Source organism: Polyodon spathula, chromosome 2 (assembly GCF_017654505.1).
Source record: "Polyodon spathula isolate WHYD16114869_AA chromosome 2, ASM1765450v1, whole genome shotgun sequence".
Classification (NCBI taxonomy): domain Eukaryota; kingdom Metazoa; phylum Chordata; class Actinopteri; order Acipenseriformes; family Polyodontidae; genus Polyodon; species Polyodon spathula.
The window spans coordinates 77,752,646-77,769,897 of record NC_054535.1 but is presented as its reverse complement, the minus strand read 5'-3'; the positions used below and the strand labels follow the sequence as shown (position 1 = coordinate 77,769,897).

At 35.7% G+C, this 17,252-nt stretch overlaps 1 protein-coding gene across 3 annotated transcripts in view; it reads right to left on the bottom strand.

Moving 5' to 3' along the window:
- Nucleotides 1–942: 942 nt before the first annotated feature.
- Nucleotides 943–17,252, bottom strand: part of LOC121301016 (PH and SEC7 domain-containing protein 2-like) — a 117,584-nt gene continuing 101,274 nt past the window's right edge. For 2 of the 3 annotated variants that reach the window (XM_041230109.1, XM_041230098.1), the window contains 6 exons: nucleotides 11,990–12,180; nucleotides 11,012–11,082; nucleotides 5,655–5,812; nucleotides 4,793–4,937; nucleotides 3,589–3,732; nucleotides 945–1,507 (listed from right to left, as the gene is read on the bottom strand). In XM_041230109.1, coding sequence (XP_041086043.1) covers nucleotides 1,292–1,507; nucleotides 3,589–3,732; nucleotides 4,793–4,937; nucleotides 5,655–5,812; nucleotides 11,012–11,082; nucleotides 11,990–12,180 — 925 coding nt within the window. In that variant the 3' untranslated portion in view covers nucleotides 945–1,291. Of the gene's footprint in view, nucleotides 1,508–3,588; nucleotides 3,733–4,792; nucleotides 4,938–5,654; nucleotides 5,813–11,011; nucleotides 11,083–11,989; nucleotides 12,181–17,252 lie in introns of all 3 variants that reach the window. The other variant, XM_041230093.1, reaches the window with a different exon arrangement.

Genomic DNA, 17,252 nt, shown 5'->3' with positions numbered 1-17,252 from the left:
TAATGATATCCATCTAGAAAAGCGCACATACTGTCATGCTGTCTTCTGCACTGAGGTATTAACACAAACTAAGTATCAGTCTACCCCTTATAAAATGTTTGAAACAGATTTAAAATGAATTTATAAAGTGCACTATAAATACTAGTTCTGTCTTTACAATATAACATATAATCAAATTAGAGTTCAAAAATACAGATAGAAGATTATAAAAGACACATAATAGGATAGCTGGCATTTACACTACTTAAAGAAACATATATATATTCTTTTTTAAACAGATTGGATAAAATAAACAGCTCAGCTACTGAAATGGCAAACTCTGGTTCCTACATGAACGTTTGCTGTTCACACTTGAGTCTAGAGTCTTAACATTTCACTACATACATACTTAAACAATATAAAGGGCTGTAATGACTAGTTCAAAATCAATGCATGCCTTACAGATGATAATAATGTACAGCTCTAACCTACAATGAGCTTTTAAGCCTGAGTGGATGACGGAACAGCATGTATATTGTGGTAATTGACTGAGAAGCCAGAAAACTTTGGATTAACAGCCAAGTTTTTTTTTTTTTTTTTTTTTTTTTTTTTAAATAGATTCTTTCATTTTAAAAGCAAAGCAAAAGTTTGTACACCATTAATACTTTTAACTAGTGAAAAATGAATCGCAGTCATTACTTACACCCTGACATTTAATCCTTACATTTTAAACTAATCTAATGTTAACACTTTAAAAAAGGGACCACATTTACAGTCTCCTCTCATAATATGTTGAAGTGTGCCCTTTTATTTGTCATCTACGTGAAACTACAAATACCTTAAACAGGTTAACTACCAATCAAGTCTGTCCGCACTGGCATTTTATTTTAATACTTTTTATACACAGATGTTGGTTGGGTATGTTTCACTAAATTGATACAGTATATATTATATATATATATATATATATATATATATATATATATATATATATATATATATATATATATATATATACTGAAAAGGCAGAGAAATGATTGTTCTGAAAAGGACCCAACAGTTGAGGACAAGGAAAGTGTCACTTATCTGAAAGCTTCAGAGCAAAATAAAATCCACAACAATTTATACAACAAGCAACAACAAAAAAATATCCAACATAAATTGCCACACAGGCACCAGTCAGTCAGGGACTATTGTATTATTTGTTCATTACTGTTCATTTATAACAGTTGCCAGATAAATAAATTACTTAAAACATATTTCACAAATATCTGTATCTGATGGGCTTGTTTTGTTGCATTTCTTCCGTTTCCTAGGTGACCTTTTCCTTAGAGCTGGGTGTTTCAGGCCGGTAGTCCTTCCTTTCTGAGACATTGCGCTTGACCTTTGCGCTGGCTGGTGATAACTCCTGGTTTAGCGATGGACTTGACTGGGATTTCTTCAGTCCACTGCTGTCACTTTCTTTACTGCCAAGTACCTGTTTTACTCCCTCCTTCAGAAGTTTAACATACATCTCATAGCGGTTCTCCTGTCGAGGAAAAAAATTATCACAAATGAGCTACCAAACACAATTCACTTACCAAGACAGCATCTACATTGTTTAAACATATCCGTGGAACAGTACTGCATGATTCATTACCAAGGAGCTTTAGGTAAATGGGTTAAACTGAAGGAAATAAAGCGCCATACAGAAGAGTACAATGTGCAATATGATGGGCTTGCCTCGTGTTTTTTGCTTGCCTCGTGTTTTTTATTAGAATAGGGACAGGCAAGAGGCTGTCAATTAACATGAAACATTGTTATTTAATTCCAATAATAAGAAATGTTGTGTTACCACATTTAATTAGTTTTACACATCAGGAATGTTTGGCACAGTTAAACAGGGAGTTTCTTGCTTTCCAGACATTTTCATATCACGAAACAAGGACTTTCAAGAATGTATGTCTTGTTGAAAACTAAGCCTGCTCTACTCCTTAATAAGTTATGCAAAATCATTCCTTATACTTTCACAGATTGTCACAGCCAATCAGGTTCTAAATAGAGCTGCTATTATCCAATGGTAGATGCTCGCTATGCAAGTAGGACCTGGGCAAATGATAGTGGCATGAGGAACAAGTTTCTATTGACATGTCACTATAAGGTTGTGTCTGTTGTTACAAAGGTATCCCTAATGTTATTCTAAAGGCAAGTAAGGTACCTACAGACAAATACATACTTTGCCAGGCTACAGTACCTGCATACATTATATTTTTAAAAATATCTTTTTAGATAATGCTAAGGAATACCACACAGGAACAAACAATTATCCTTTATCAAAAATACATTATGAAAATGTAACTAAAAACCATGTGGTACAAATACGGTTAGAGCCACTGCCAAGAATCATGAGTTCAATCTGTTTGTGTCACTCAAGACTATATTGGTCAGTTTCTTCTGATTTTCAGATGCAAACACCAGAAGAGACTTTTAAAGCATTTGTATATAAGTTGTTCTTCATAAGATTCCGTGTGTCGCGAGATAGGTACATTTTTCCAAGACCAGGATTCTGAACAATAATATTAACATGCTGGATAGCATACATGCTTGATTGATTTTCAGGGCTTAATGTTTTAAACATGAGCTCAGAGAGTTTTAGCACATACCACTACTGTACTCTAGGAGGGTGCCCCGCCCCCAACTATCAATTTGTGTTAGAAATGTTGGTCTGATTTATTTATCAAAAGGATACTCAAAAACATTTCTTGGATACAATTTTCTTAAACCTACTATACATACTCCATGTTCTACATGCACTAAAAACCAGACAACAGCAGTTTCATTATAGACATGTATCTACTCAGAACCAGAGAACACAAACAGAAGCGGAATAAAAGTTCTGGCAGGAATACATGAGAAATAAATGCAGTTTACAAAGCCAAATAAAAAGAACTGTTATTGAATTCAAAGTCAATTTCTGTGCAGCTAACTAGTATTCCACCACATCCTACGTGGTTTCTCATTACTCCCATTGCCAGGAAATGTGGGATCAAAGAAACAAACGTGAGCACACCCACACAGAAATATACACATTTACATCTACTAAAAACATTTTCGTTTCAAAACGACTTTCAATAGGTCCTTAACATCACTGAGATCCTTTCTGCCACTCTAAGATACTTCAATCTCTACAAATCTGTTGAAGTTCAGCTTTTGGACAGCCTGTTGATGCCTGCTCATGGGAACAGGAAGTAATTGTGGCATGGCACTAAATTGCTCAGACAGTTTTGAATTACATGGTCTCAGGTCTCATACTTGTGTTCAATACGTACTGCAAAATTGAATTGCTAAACTGATTTCCAAGTTGTCTGTCATTCCACACACACACACACACACACACACAGATCACCAGAAGAGTGAAGAATGGAATCGATAGATACTGCTTTTCTGGAGTTACTCATCTGACATGCCTGCAGCAGAGTTCAGTATTCCTCTATACATTTAAGAAAATTTGGGACAATCATCTGTTCTAAAAAGTTCTAAAAAGTTGGAACACATTGCTTGGACGTATTCAGTGAACGTGGAAATTGCATGCCTTCTTCACGTCAGTTTGTGTTTGCGTTGAAGACTTACCTCAAACTCCAGATAGTGCTCTTTGAGTCTGTACTCCTCAATCTCCTTTGTTTTGACCTTTTTATCAGGTGGGTAGGATCGGTGTTCAGCCAGTTCAGTGGTGATGTGCTTCAGCTTGGCCTCATGAGATTTTAGCTGTTCTTCCTGCACAGGAGACAACGTAATTCTAATGATGCACTTAATTGCTTATTTTAAGCAGAAAACAAATAATTAAACTAAACAAGCAAAACATTGGAAAATCAGAAAATCACAATAATTAAACTACAGTACACCAGGCTGGGTATTTTAACCTGGAAGTAAAATGGTTTAGTAAGTGTGACATCAGTAGTTAATATCCAGCTTAAATAAATAACTAACAGCAGGTACTATTAACTGGGAATGATCTACTTCCGGTACATTACTGTTATCAGCAAAGAAATATCTGCTCTCCAAAAGTTAGTGCTTTTATACATTTCTATATAATTACATTTTAACAAATGTATTTAATGCGGTTGTATTTTTCCTTCTCTTATACAAACACCCCCTTCAAAAGACAGCTTCATATCCCCATTCTGTACCAGCTGTTTAAATGCGTTGATTACTTTAACCTGGTTAAAATCTCCATCCATTTCAGTTGTTACTCCACACCTGACTGCTTTCCAATATTTAATGTTTTTTAAAAACATTTTTCATATTAAACTTAAAAGATTTTATTCTGTTTAGAGCATAATTAACAAAAGGCTTTGCACATATAAAAGAACAGGCTCTGTCTACTGGGTTTGCACAGTAATGTGTCTTGAAAATTTCCCTGCGATTCAAACAAATCCCCCATGGTGCAAAAATCCTGTGTGCTGCTGAATTTTAATAGCTTTTTAAACCCAGCTCTTGACTTGTAAAATCCACTTTTAACAGACTTGCTTGCCTACTGAATGTTAGGAATACAAATGACTGTGTTTTACATGCGCCATGACATTTTCTATTAGCATCAACAGAGACAACCATTTACTGAAGTCTTTACTGCCTGATGGACAGCAAACTACCAAATGTGAAGAATCAACATTAACCAGTTAATGTAGAGAACCAATACCAGTTTCCAGGCAGATTAATAATTCTACCCAATTCGGTTTTTCGATAACATTAACCAAAATGGTTACAGATCAGACACATGAGCATATCTAAATGAGAAACTTCTCTTTGAAACAGGAGTACAACACCACTGCCTTACTTGTGACATCCTTGTTGTAGTTGCAGGTAAAAGAGGACGGCTGAACTTCTTCTGTGAGCCAATCGCAGAAGGAAATGATGGCGCGGAAAACATGGCTGCCACTGAATTGATTTTTCTTATCCAAGATTCCATTTCTTCAGGAGTCCTTAGGGTTAAAACAGAAATACGCTGTACACTTCTGCTATACTCAAATAAAACGCACACACGCACATTGTGAATGGGTTTGATCACGTGTGAAGGAGGGATTTGATATTCAGATTTGTTTTAAGAGAAATTAATTTTGATTACAAATATGAGACGATAATGAAGGGCATTTAATGGGCCAGACAGGATTATATTCCACTTGTACTTAATTTTTAAGCCATACTATTGAATAAATTACAACAGTTGTCAAATAATGTCAGTATTCTGAATGAAATTTCTCATTGGCTTTTAGCCTTGAATTAATTATGTATTCCTGCCAAAGTAGTAATGCTAGGAGACGGAAGATTAAAAAAAAAACTGAATACTTTTAAAGTGCAAACCCTAAATTGCAATTGATCGTCTGGGAAAAGTAGGGGGCGTTGTTTTAGTTCACAAAGCCTTAGTGGAATGTGTTATCTAAGTCTGTTTCATTGATAAGCACTTTTATTACTTTTTCTTTGAGTAATAAAATAACACTATAGAATAACACTTGCAGTCTCACGTACTAACAATGAAGATAAATGTGTTTTCATTTTATACTCCATCCAGAGCATGAAATTAAATTTCCTTCCAGTAAAGCTCCTTATATTCCCAACATATCGATACACCCTTCAAGCCCAGGGAGCAAAACATACTCTACAAACTGGAATTGTTTAATGCAGGACAACAGCACACATACTGAGCTTGGAAAAGGAAGACTCTCCAATCAGCTGTTTTAAGCTTCAAGACATTGGGTTTCTTCTCATAGTCCATTGCCTTTATAGCCATAGCATGATGTATGCTGATTGCATTTTTCAAATCGTCTTCTGACAATGCATTCTCTGGTTTATATTCATCCTAGGAGGAATAAAGAGACACAATATAAAATCCACTATCAATAAACTGGTAAAACACTTTAGCACAATAGAGCTTTTTGGCCTCCACGCTAAGCCTAACACTGCATATCATCCTGAGAATTCCATCCCTACCATGAAGCATGGTGGTGGCAGCTTCATGCTATGGGGATGCTTCTCTGCGTCAGTGCCTGGAAAGCTGGTGAAGATAGAGGGCAAAATGGATGCAGCAAAGTACAGAGAAATCCTGGAGGAAAACCTGCTGAAGTCTGCAAGAGACCTGGGACTTGGGAGAAGATTAATCTTCCAGCAGGACAATGACCCCAAACATACTGCTAAAGCTACACTGGAGTGGCTTAAAAACAACAAGATTAATGTTCTTGAGTGGCCCAGTCAAAGCCCGGACCTCAATCCAATTTAGAATATGTGGAAAGAGTTGAAAATTGCTGTTCACCAAAAAGTTACCCATCCAACTTGACAGAGCTTGAGCAATTTTGCAAAGAAGAATGGGCAAAAACTGCAGTGTCCAGATGTGCAAAGCTGGTAGAGACTTATCCAAATAGACTCATGGCTGCAATTGCTGCCAAAGGTGCCTCTACCAAATATTGACTCAAGAGGGTGAATACTTATGCAATCAATTATTTTCTGTTTTGTATTTGTAATTAATTTAGAACAATTTGTAGATTTTATTTTTCACTTTGACATTACAGACTTTTTTGAGTTGATCAGTGACAAAAAATAACTAAATCCATTCTGATTCCATGTTGTAACACAGTAAAATGTGGAAAAGTCCAAGGAGGACTCCATACTCGTGAGAGCCACTGTATGTACCAAACAACTACACCAAACTATCATAGAAACATGCATCACAGTAACCTAATAAAGCAGTTCAATTATTTGCCTAATCATATGTCAAACAAGAAATTAGAAGCATCGCAAGGCTTAACAAAATGCCAACTCGATGGGTCAATGTTTATTTTTAGACACAAATCCCCTACATCAAATTAGTGGCTTTTCAGAAGGTCAAAACAATCTTCCATGTTCTTTGTGTATTTGCAATCAGTTTTCTTCTGACAACCAATACAACAAAAAGCAAGTTGTTAGGGACACAAAGCAGTGGGGAGATTAACTGGTCTTCCACATCCCGAGGCCTAGTGTTGGGTACCTTTGCAGGCAATCTTACTGGCTCCATCACCCATTAACAAATAATATTCCTGTATCACCAAAAAAAAAAAAAACACTAACTGCTTTATCATACCAATCTCTTCCAATGTACCCACCAGTAAATACAGGTTGGTTTTTTACAAATCAGTATCAAAATAATAAGTTACTAGAATAAGACAGCAAGCTTCATACAGAGCTAACAGTAGACAGTTGGTTGAAAAATGTACCGATGTATCAGAAGGTGGGCTCCAAAAGCTCTGAGAGCTCTCATTTGGGAGAATTGATTTTGCTGCACATTTTCACCACTAACTAGGGGTGGTTTATTTTTGAGGAATTGCCATGTAACCCAACAGGAGGAACTGTTGCAATGTCAAACCAGTCCCGTCCTGGCTTCCCATTTCGGCCCGACACTAAACCGCAAAATTCCTCAAGCAACACCTTTGACAATAACAGTAAATGACAAACCACCATCCTTAATCTGCGACAGGTTTTAAGTTGCTAAAAAAAAAAAAAACAAACATGATATACAATCCCCATAACAAAGTACAAACACCAGCCCAAAGAATGTGGCTCAACACAAGTAGCTTTACCACCATTCATCAAACTTGAAAAACAGCCTTTGTATGCTCCTTAACCAGGCTATAACTTTAACAGTTATCTTAAAATAGAAATTAATACATTTTAAACCAGGGCTTCACATTGCAGCTATTGAAGCTGCCACTGACATCTTAAGTCAAGCTGAATGACATGATAGAACATCCTGCATCAGTTAGTGACATTAGTGACATTAACAGCAATGTACAGTCGATTGTACGAGTACCTTTCATATCTTGGCATATCATTTTAAAACTAGAGACAAAAACAAAGAATATCTAAGATTTTGTAAACATGAAGTAAAATGGTTATGTGAAAAAATTATTGATGTAAAATGTTTAATGGAGCCTACTGTATCTGAGAAAATCAAAAGAATACAGCTTTGTATCAAACATTAAGACAATAACTCAGAGTACTGTCTTTATACAGTAGAAACAATGACAGTCTGACCCCAGCCTGATAAGGACCAAGGACCATTTGCAAAGTACCTTCGTACTGAAAGGAAATGAGGACTCATGCTATAGAAGCCGAAGTATGTATTGTGCTCCTGACAGTACCTACTGAATTTGCCAGTACATGAAGCAGCCGCCTTGAGGGCCTCGAACACTGATTTATTCTTCAGGTATAAACCTCTGGCTTATGTGAAAATGGGAGAACCTTCTGAAACAAAATCCATAAGAATATATAATCAGCCTTTAAGCCCTATAAAACTGGAGGGACGCAAGGTGGCTGGCCTCCAAGTGGCAATTCTAGTTGCAAGCATATCACTATATAAAAGCAATACTTCCCAACTGTACTGAGAGAGTAAAGGAATCCATGTAATTTCTAGGATTACAGAAGATAGCTTCTTTATTTCTTTTATCTTACAAGTGCACTTCCAAGATGACCTTGAACACTTATTGGCAGCTGTAACCAAGGACGGCTGAGAAACTAAAGCTCTCTGCCATTATTACACACCAAGCACTGCCAGTCAGCTTTTTTTATTAGTTGAAATGGCAGTGTACAAGACTCCCCCACATGCTTGTACTGGTTTCCTCTAAATTGAGATGCACAGAGGATGGAGTGACACCTGTGTCCTGCTTATTCCTGAGTGCAGGTTGGTTAATACCCCCACAATTAACAGCAACTTCATTGTTTTAATCATCTTCACAGAAAACATATTTGCATCTGTTTTAAGAACCCAAGTCAGCCTTGGCAGGGAGTACTTTCAGCCAAGATCACAAAGATGTTGGCTTAAATGGCTAAAATGTGGTGATTTGAAATGTATAAAATGAGGGTAGTGTCAATGTTAAGTGTCAATAAGAATAACACAGAGAATCCATGCACCCCCGACCCCACATACAGACAACATACATGGGTGAAAAAAGAACATCAATTATAGGAAACTATGTACAGTAATAAAAGAACATGACAAGTAAAATAAATAAATAAATAAATAAATAACACAACAATGAGTGGATTAGAGCAATGGCCTTGTCAATCAGCAGCTAGATGACACTCTTACAACAGCTCACATGACAACATGTGCTACATGTAGTGCCACTGTGGGGTAACAAGGGTCAGACTAGCAAACAGTCCTGGCAACAGCAGATGCTTTCATAAAACAAAGAAAGAGAAAAGGGAAAATATATGGCTCTATTGGAGAAGTAATTCCAATTATCAGTTACAACTGATTTCACAATGCTTAACTGATTATAAAAGTACTGGTAATTCAAAGTCACTCGATGCACATTATGTTTATAGCAAAATAGCATCTGAGTTAATCTGACACACCATGACATCTTTAGTAAAGTAGCATTGCACAGGAATCCTTGTGGTGAAAATATGAACATTATATAATTAAGAACAAAATAAAACGAATCATGTTAATAAAATGAGTTAGTTTGCCTATTTCAATGTTTTAATGTTTAATACGAATTGCATTTAGGACACTGCAATTCTGTTCTTGATTCTTTATTTCTCTGTTTGAAACCTTCCGGTTTTGGAATAATTGTATTAATGCATTTATTGCTTCACACTCACCATGTTTACACTCTTCTGTGTAGTATTCTTTATTTGGCACATAGGTACATTTTATAAAACTTAAAATATTACTTTACTAGAACAGAATCTACAAAATACCAAATGCCTATAAGCATACCTTAACCACTATGATCTTTTTTTTTTGATACACATTGCTTTGGTTATCTAAATTCTTTCCCTTTCTTATGCTTTAAGGATGATCATTTCAAACCCCTGTAATAAACTAAACTGGACTTTAACTTAAATGCAATTGACTTAACCAACACTATCTCAATGTGCTTGCTATTCACTTTATATGTAAAGTTGAAACTTTTTTTTTTTTTTTTTAAACAAAAAGCTAAAAATCTCTGCTTGCGAAGTCATTACTGTAATGGAGTACTCACATCCGATTTCCTATTACCTAGAAAGAGCGATGTGATTTTAAAAGTTAACCTGCAGAGCAAGTTGGATTAAATCAAATTCATTTCTTGTCACTCAGGATCATTTAATTTAATAGGGTCATTATTTAAAGAACCAAATGCAAATGAAACAGATGCCTCTCTCTTTTCGTACCAGTAACTGTGGCCTAATCGTGATAATGATTTTTTAGTTCTATAAAACATTCCTGCTTTATTTCTCTTTTTATTGTGATGTGTATGCTGTACGCTGAAAGTCACTAAAGCATTTCTGTAAATTTGACAAGGCCAGTTTCGTGTACCATTTACAGAAATATAATGCATATCCAATGTTATGCAAACTAAATATCTAATACTCTTCAAGTGGATATTAGACTGTAGAGCCACACATTTAGTCCCTTTTGTAGATAGAGATGTCATTCAAATGTGTCATTTTCTAACAACGGTAAAGTACCACCTATACGTGCTTATTCACACTTTAAGGCCTGTTCTAAGGAATATTTTGTCGTAAACGTTTTCTGAGTGGTTTAAAAGTTAATTCTCAAACACTGTTTAACTGAAAAGATTATATATATATATATATATTTTATATATTTTTTTTTTTAACATAGCAAAAAAAGTCCTTAATCTTTAAAAAAAAAAAAAAAAGTCACCACAAATTCCTATTACAGGTTACCCTACAATTATTTCCACATACACACATTCAATGTTAAACACAGCAAATAGTTATGAAACTATAATAGTGCTAGTATCTGCTGTAGTTTTCAACCTAAGCAGAACAGATATTTTCCTTTTTAGAGAAGAATTGTCTTTACCAGGTATTCTCTGTCAGAGATTCAAGTAATGCACCTACAATTATTAATGACTGATTTACATTATTTCTGCAAAGTATTACAAATTTGGACAATACATAATTTCTTCCAAAAGCCGTGTTTCAGGACATGATTCACAGATAATCATTTTACAGACAAACACTGTGTACACAGATCAACAAGCACTTACTACTGGCACTTAGTAAATTGACTTACCTTTTGCAAATAAAGGATCATTCCCTTGAGGACAGCATAAAAGGTCTTCCACCCTCTTTTGCCTCGAGGAGCTGAAACATAAATGAAAGTATAATCCTGGTTTTCACTGTACAAAGATTGTGGTGGAAACAAAATAATTGGGAGTTACAGTCGTAAAGAACAAATTACAGTTGTTGATCAGAAAAGGTCAAACCAGTCATAGGGCTAATTGCACTTTACATACTGATGTTCTCTCGTAGTGGACAAAACAAACAGACTATAATGAGACCAAAATATATAATATCTATTTTCTAGCATCTCATTAAAATGTAATTTAAAATTAAATCTAAAATATTACCGATTCATTGTATCATTCATTCATATATATGAAACTTTTTTTTGCATAATACACAAAAGATTTAAATCATAAAAAAAAAAAATTTCAGGACTTTGGACTAAAGCCCTTAGCTGTGCATTTTGGAAAAATAAGTTTACTGCACTGTAGCAAAAAAAAAAAAAAAAAAAAAAAAAAACACAAAAAACTTTTCATTGTGTACGCTGCAGTTATACCGCCTATATAGCAAACCTACATTAAAAATCATACTTGTATATATTATCTTATTTTAAATTGACAACATTAAAAAAAATTTAGAAAGTTGATAAAAGGATATTATCGTACTGTAGCATTAATCTGTATTTAATCAACTTTGTATTGAAAACAGACACAGTCTATCGCATTGTTGGGAGCATCACATACCTGCCAACATTTAGAAATTGTTTAGTGGGCCATATTGAATTGGCATCTGACATGAACATGAAATGGACCAGGTAAACTATAGAAGTGTTGGCATGTATTTCATACTGTGATGTTCTTTTGCAAACTTGGAATGGCTTCATGAGCATTTAAACCTGTTGTAATTTGGTATTTATGTTTTTCTAGATTTTCATCATTTCCACTGTACATCTATTAAATCACATGAACCCAACCGTGCAACTTACTTTTCTTTCCATCCATGTCTGCATGGATTTTACGGGCAAGAAAGCCCGATTTATAAACTGCAGCATTTGGATCATGGGAAATATCAATGAAAGGGTTACTGCCACTGCCAATTCTACTGATGCCTTTTAAGTGTGCATTATCAGATTTGTCTGCAAGCTCAGACAGAGATTTCTTCAGCTCATCATCATCTCTACAATAGAAAGAAGAAGAAAAAAACATTAGTCATAAACAGAAAAACAACTCACATATGGGTCTATCCAACTGACCTAAAGTTAGTTAGATCTAAATACCATGGACCCCCTGGCACTTGACATATTTTGTAGACAGAAAATCCACTGCAGATGCTGACATGCATGGTTAGATGTTTGATTTTTGTAATACTGGCATACAACTTCTAATTACCTCTGGGGCAGTGTGACAGGGTGCAAGCCTGCATGGGTAAATAGTGTGGGAGTGTTTTTATTTACTTTAGCAGGGATGGGGTGTATTCCATCCCTGCAGAATACACCTGTGGAATGTGGCTGCGTCTTGATTGAATGACTGATCGTCAATCAGGTCTCAGCCACATGGTATAAAAGCAGGAGAAATCCTTTGTTAGAGAGAGGTAGTAGGGAGGTAAACTCTGCGAGTAGCAGGGTGTGCTCACAGCTAAAGCACTCTTCTCCCTGGTGCCAAACTCTGCACAGGCATAGCAGCTGGGAGCCCCTTCTTTTTCCAACCGCCGTTGCTGGCCATGCCAGTCTTCCATTTTTTTTACCGCAGTCCTGTTCCGAGTCACCAGGAGGCACTATCCCACTACTAACACCAACGTGAAAGGGTAGTGTCATGGCCCAGCCTGGTTACCATCAGGAAGCAGACTCGGAAACGGGAGTTTTTTCAGTAGAAGCACAAGAGCGCATATTTATTAACAAACAAAAAGGTTTAAAAACAAAACAAAACAATTACACCAACAAAAGAAACATGTACTTAAGCAACTGCGATCTCAGCGCTTTAGCTGTGAGCACACGCTGCTACTCCTAGCCTTTACCTCCCTACTACCTCCATGAACAAAGGATTTCTGCTGCTTTTATACCACGTGGCTGAGACTAGATTGATGATCAATCAGTCATTCAGTTAAGACCCAGCCACATTCCACAGGTGTATTCTGCTGGGATGGCATTAACCCCATCCCTGCCAAACAAACTAACTAAACACCCTCCCACACTATTTACCAATGCAGGCTTCCACCCTACCACAAACTAATCACTGTTTAGATCAACTGAATACCCTCTAGTATGTACTGCACACTTTTGGCTACCAAAAAATATAAAACAAAGTTACAGACAGTCATCAGTCAGCCATTTTTGATTGGATTGTTGCAGTTTCTAGAAGACCAGAAAAACAACTGCTGCACTCAATACTTTGCAATATTCATTTTCCTTATATTTGTTTTCATATTCCTCTTGGTCCTCTTCACCAATGTACAGTGGCAAATAATCAGGAGCCAGTTACCTTGTTAGTAATAATGAACTATATTAATGGATTACACTATAATGCTTAGCAGTTCTGCACTGTGCTGCTGAAAACCTTAACTGGAATGTACAGTATAAACTAGCCATTACCTTCTACAGCAGGGAAGACAAACAAATGTTTCACAAAGTTACTGATTTGTTTGGCTCCGCTTACACTGTTTGCATAATTAGAGAACTCAAAAGAGTACATGTTTAACAGTTTGTATGTTTTCATCAACAAACTCACAGTTTAATGCTGCTCCAGAAAAAGCCACAAAATAAAACAATATATTTGTTTAGTGTTTCAAATACTAAATTACACTATGTGGCCTTTGGTAAAAATGAACTCGACATCCCTGCTCTACAGGAAAAGCAACTGCTAAAATATATCATTAGCGCTACAAAAAAATCAATAGCTAAAAACAGAATGGGAGACTGGGTTATAACTCGCAACAAGATCGCGTCAAGTAAATAATGGTGTTGAATTCCAGTAACAAATATTTGTTTGTTTTGCCCCTTGTCCCCCTCCCCTCAAACAAAAGTGAATCTGACTTGCTCATGTTAACATGATCAACAAAATAAGATGCACAATTATATGAAAACAATCACTAACTCGCCTACTGTACTAGTACTAATCAAAAACATGTTTCTAATGAGAAATAAATCAAACTGGTAGCATTTTCTTTCCAGACAAAAGCATGAGAAATGGCTTTTAAACTATAGAGAAAAAACTGCTGTGCTGACTGTGAGCTACATGACTCACATAGTAATCACATTGGAGGACTCAAGCATGCAGACGATATCAACACCTTTAAACTTGCATTAGTGACTAGTGATGCATGATTATGTGCTCACATTATACTGCTTCACTCTTTGGTTCTATTTCTTGGGATGTATGCTATATAGATTGGCCAGTCTGGTAGGAGGGTCAGGATTTATGCTTGCAATATATAGTAAATTGGCCAGTCTGGTATGAGTATCAGCCTACAAATTATATTCTTAGCTTTATTTTTTCTGTGTTACATCTGAAAGGCACTGCAATAAGATATGATGAGTGCTTTAATGTCTGGTATCAGGTACCAGTATAATATTCTTAAACTTCCAGCTTCATAGACATTTCTAGCAACAAACTGCACTCAATTCTAATGCATTATCATCCTTATAGAAATATTACATCGGAATATAGATTTTTACCAGCTACCTTTTCAATGACTTGCTTGCCACCATAGACAGATTTTTCTATCAGGGTTCTCGAATAGTTAATATCATTTGGGTTACAAAATCAGTCATTCTTTTAAGCCCTTACTGTGAAGGTTTATATACTGCAATTTGATAGCAGAATTTACAAGAACCATTTTCCTCACATCATAAATGTTGTGTATGTTTGAATTCCACTAGCACTTTGGAATACAGCTTGTGGTATACTGGTTATAAAGATTCATTTTTAGTGCTGAATACCATTAATGAGCAGACTAGCATAATACTGTTTGAAAAGATAGTCATAAAAAATGGACAGCACCATTTTATGATGGTACATTTTTCAATAATAATTTATTAAAAATGTTACTGGTGTTTTATAAGCCTCAAACAGGACCTTTAATACTAATTGTAAGCAATGAATGATAGATTTAGTCAGTACCTAAAATTATTTAGTACCTAAATTATGAGGAAAGATCATAATTTCAATTTTGTACTGAAGTGTCCAGCTTAGCAAGAAATGGTGGAATGACCTATTTGATCTGTTTTGGAATTAGGTGACTGGTATTAACTGCGTTGTATTGTTTTTTTTTTTTTCTATTTTAGTTTTTTTTAAACCTTATTAACATATGAAAATGAAGTTGCTTCAGGTAACAAAAGTATACATGGACTTGGAAGGACTATATTAAAATACACATTTTATTTTTTGTAATGCATCTCATCACGTAGCCATGGCGTGGTTGAATCTGGAAGGAAAAGGCTGATGAGTATAGATGGGTGAAATGGGGCCGTGGCAGGTCTTTGCCAGACTGACACACTGAAATATCTGCCATTCAATCATAGCAGCCTGTCAGAGAGCATGGGACCTTAGCAAAACATTCAAATACTGCTATTTATTTTTTACAGAATAACTACTAAACTACCAAATCATTTTCATCTAGCACATTTGGTCCCCTTTAAGAACTTATTACCATTTTGCTCTACCCTTTTGTGTAGTATTTTGTGTAACATTATACTAAAATGCATCTGTATTTTATTAAAAACCTCAACTGAACATTTTTAGTGTCTATATTATATTAATAGCACATAAATGAAACACATTTAAAGTACCAAAATCATGCACTGAAGAAGACTGTATATTGGGTTTTATCAGTTTAACACAAGTGGGGGACTTGTGATAACTGGATGCATTCCAGTTTTTACAGTACTATTTCTTATAATGTGCCTATTTGCGGTCTGTGAATCGGACTATGTAAATATAACTATTGTTTTGAATGATGCTGTACTAAGAATATATTGTGTGTTACAATATGCAACATAAAAACATTGTTTTAAGAACAGAACACCCAGTTTCAAGAATCTTGACCCAACTCTTAAGGTTCATCTTTCTTGAGGAGGAAGAAAACCAGCACTTAGGATGTTCTCCACAGATTAAACAGGAAGAGACACTGACAGGCAACACTTTTGGGGAAACCTGCAGCTGTTAGTGGTGTCTGAGCAGGTCAACCACAGGGACAGCAATGACACAGAGGAGAAAATAGTCATTAAAAATGGCAGACAGTTCCAATCTGGGCTCATCCATAAACTGCACATATATTGACTCCTTCCTCTGGGCCATGCAAAGGTCACAAGTCCCCAAGGGTCTACAATACTATTCTCAGCTGGTCCTCCAAACAAGACTCAAAACCAACCAATCAAGCAGTGAATCCTGTTCTTGTCACTACCGCACCAGCCAATCCACTCCACCACAAATGTCGCCCCAGCAACAACCAGTTCAGACTCCATCGTACACAAACTGTTCACTAATTGCTCCATTCATTTCTCAGTCAATGTCCACATTATAAAATGGGGGTTTAAAACCCTAACAGGTTAATAACAAATTAAAAAAAACTATTTACTAAATAAAAACAAATTGTTTTTCTCCTTATATGTACATCATCCTTGTTTTTATTTAAAAAATGTTCGGGGCTATTTTCTTAGAACGTCTTTACTCAGCAGAAAGGTACCCGACGAATCAGTACAGGTTCAAGGTAAATCTAGGTTTTAAGGTTTTTTTTTTTGTTTAAAAGGAAACAATGGCAAAAATTGTTTTCTAGTAGCGATAATGCCCTCTCAATGATGGCTCTACCGTGTAATAGTTGACCTTGACTATCGTCAACGCCCTCGCCTTTGGCTCGGGACACAACTCCCGTCGTGGTCAACTATCACACGGTACAGCCAACATCGATGGGCACTATTGCTTAGATTAATATAAAAAATAGGACTCATTTATATGTTTCTGCAAAAAAAAAAAAAAAAAAAATGTTTGTAAAAATGCTGGAGAATGGAAGAAATAATACATTTTTAAAATAAATAAATAAATAAATAAAAAGCTGGGGGCCTAATGTCTTCTTATTCCAGTCCTTATATGTTTTGCTGCCTCTTTCTGCAACAATACTTCTCTCTTTTTTCAAGTCTGCTACAGCAGCATTCTGCCAACCCATCTTTTTCTCCAATAGCTGATCTCGATTGGAGCTGGGCTGCTAGAATCTTTTTAAAAGTATTTTTATAATTAGATGTGATAATGAAAGTCAGT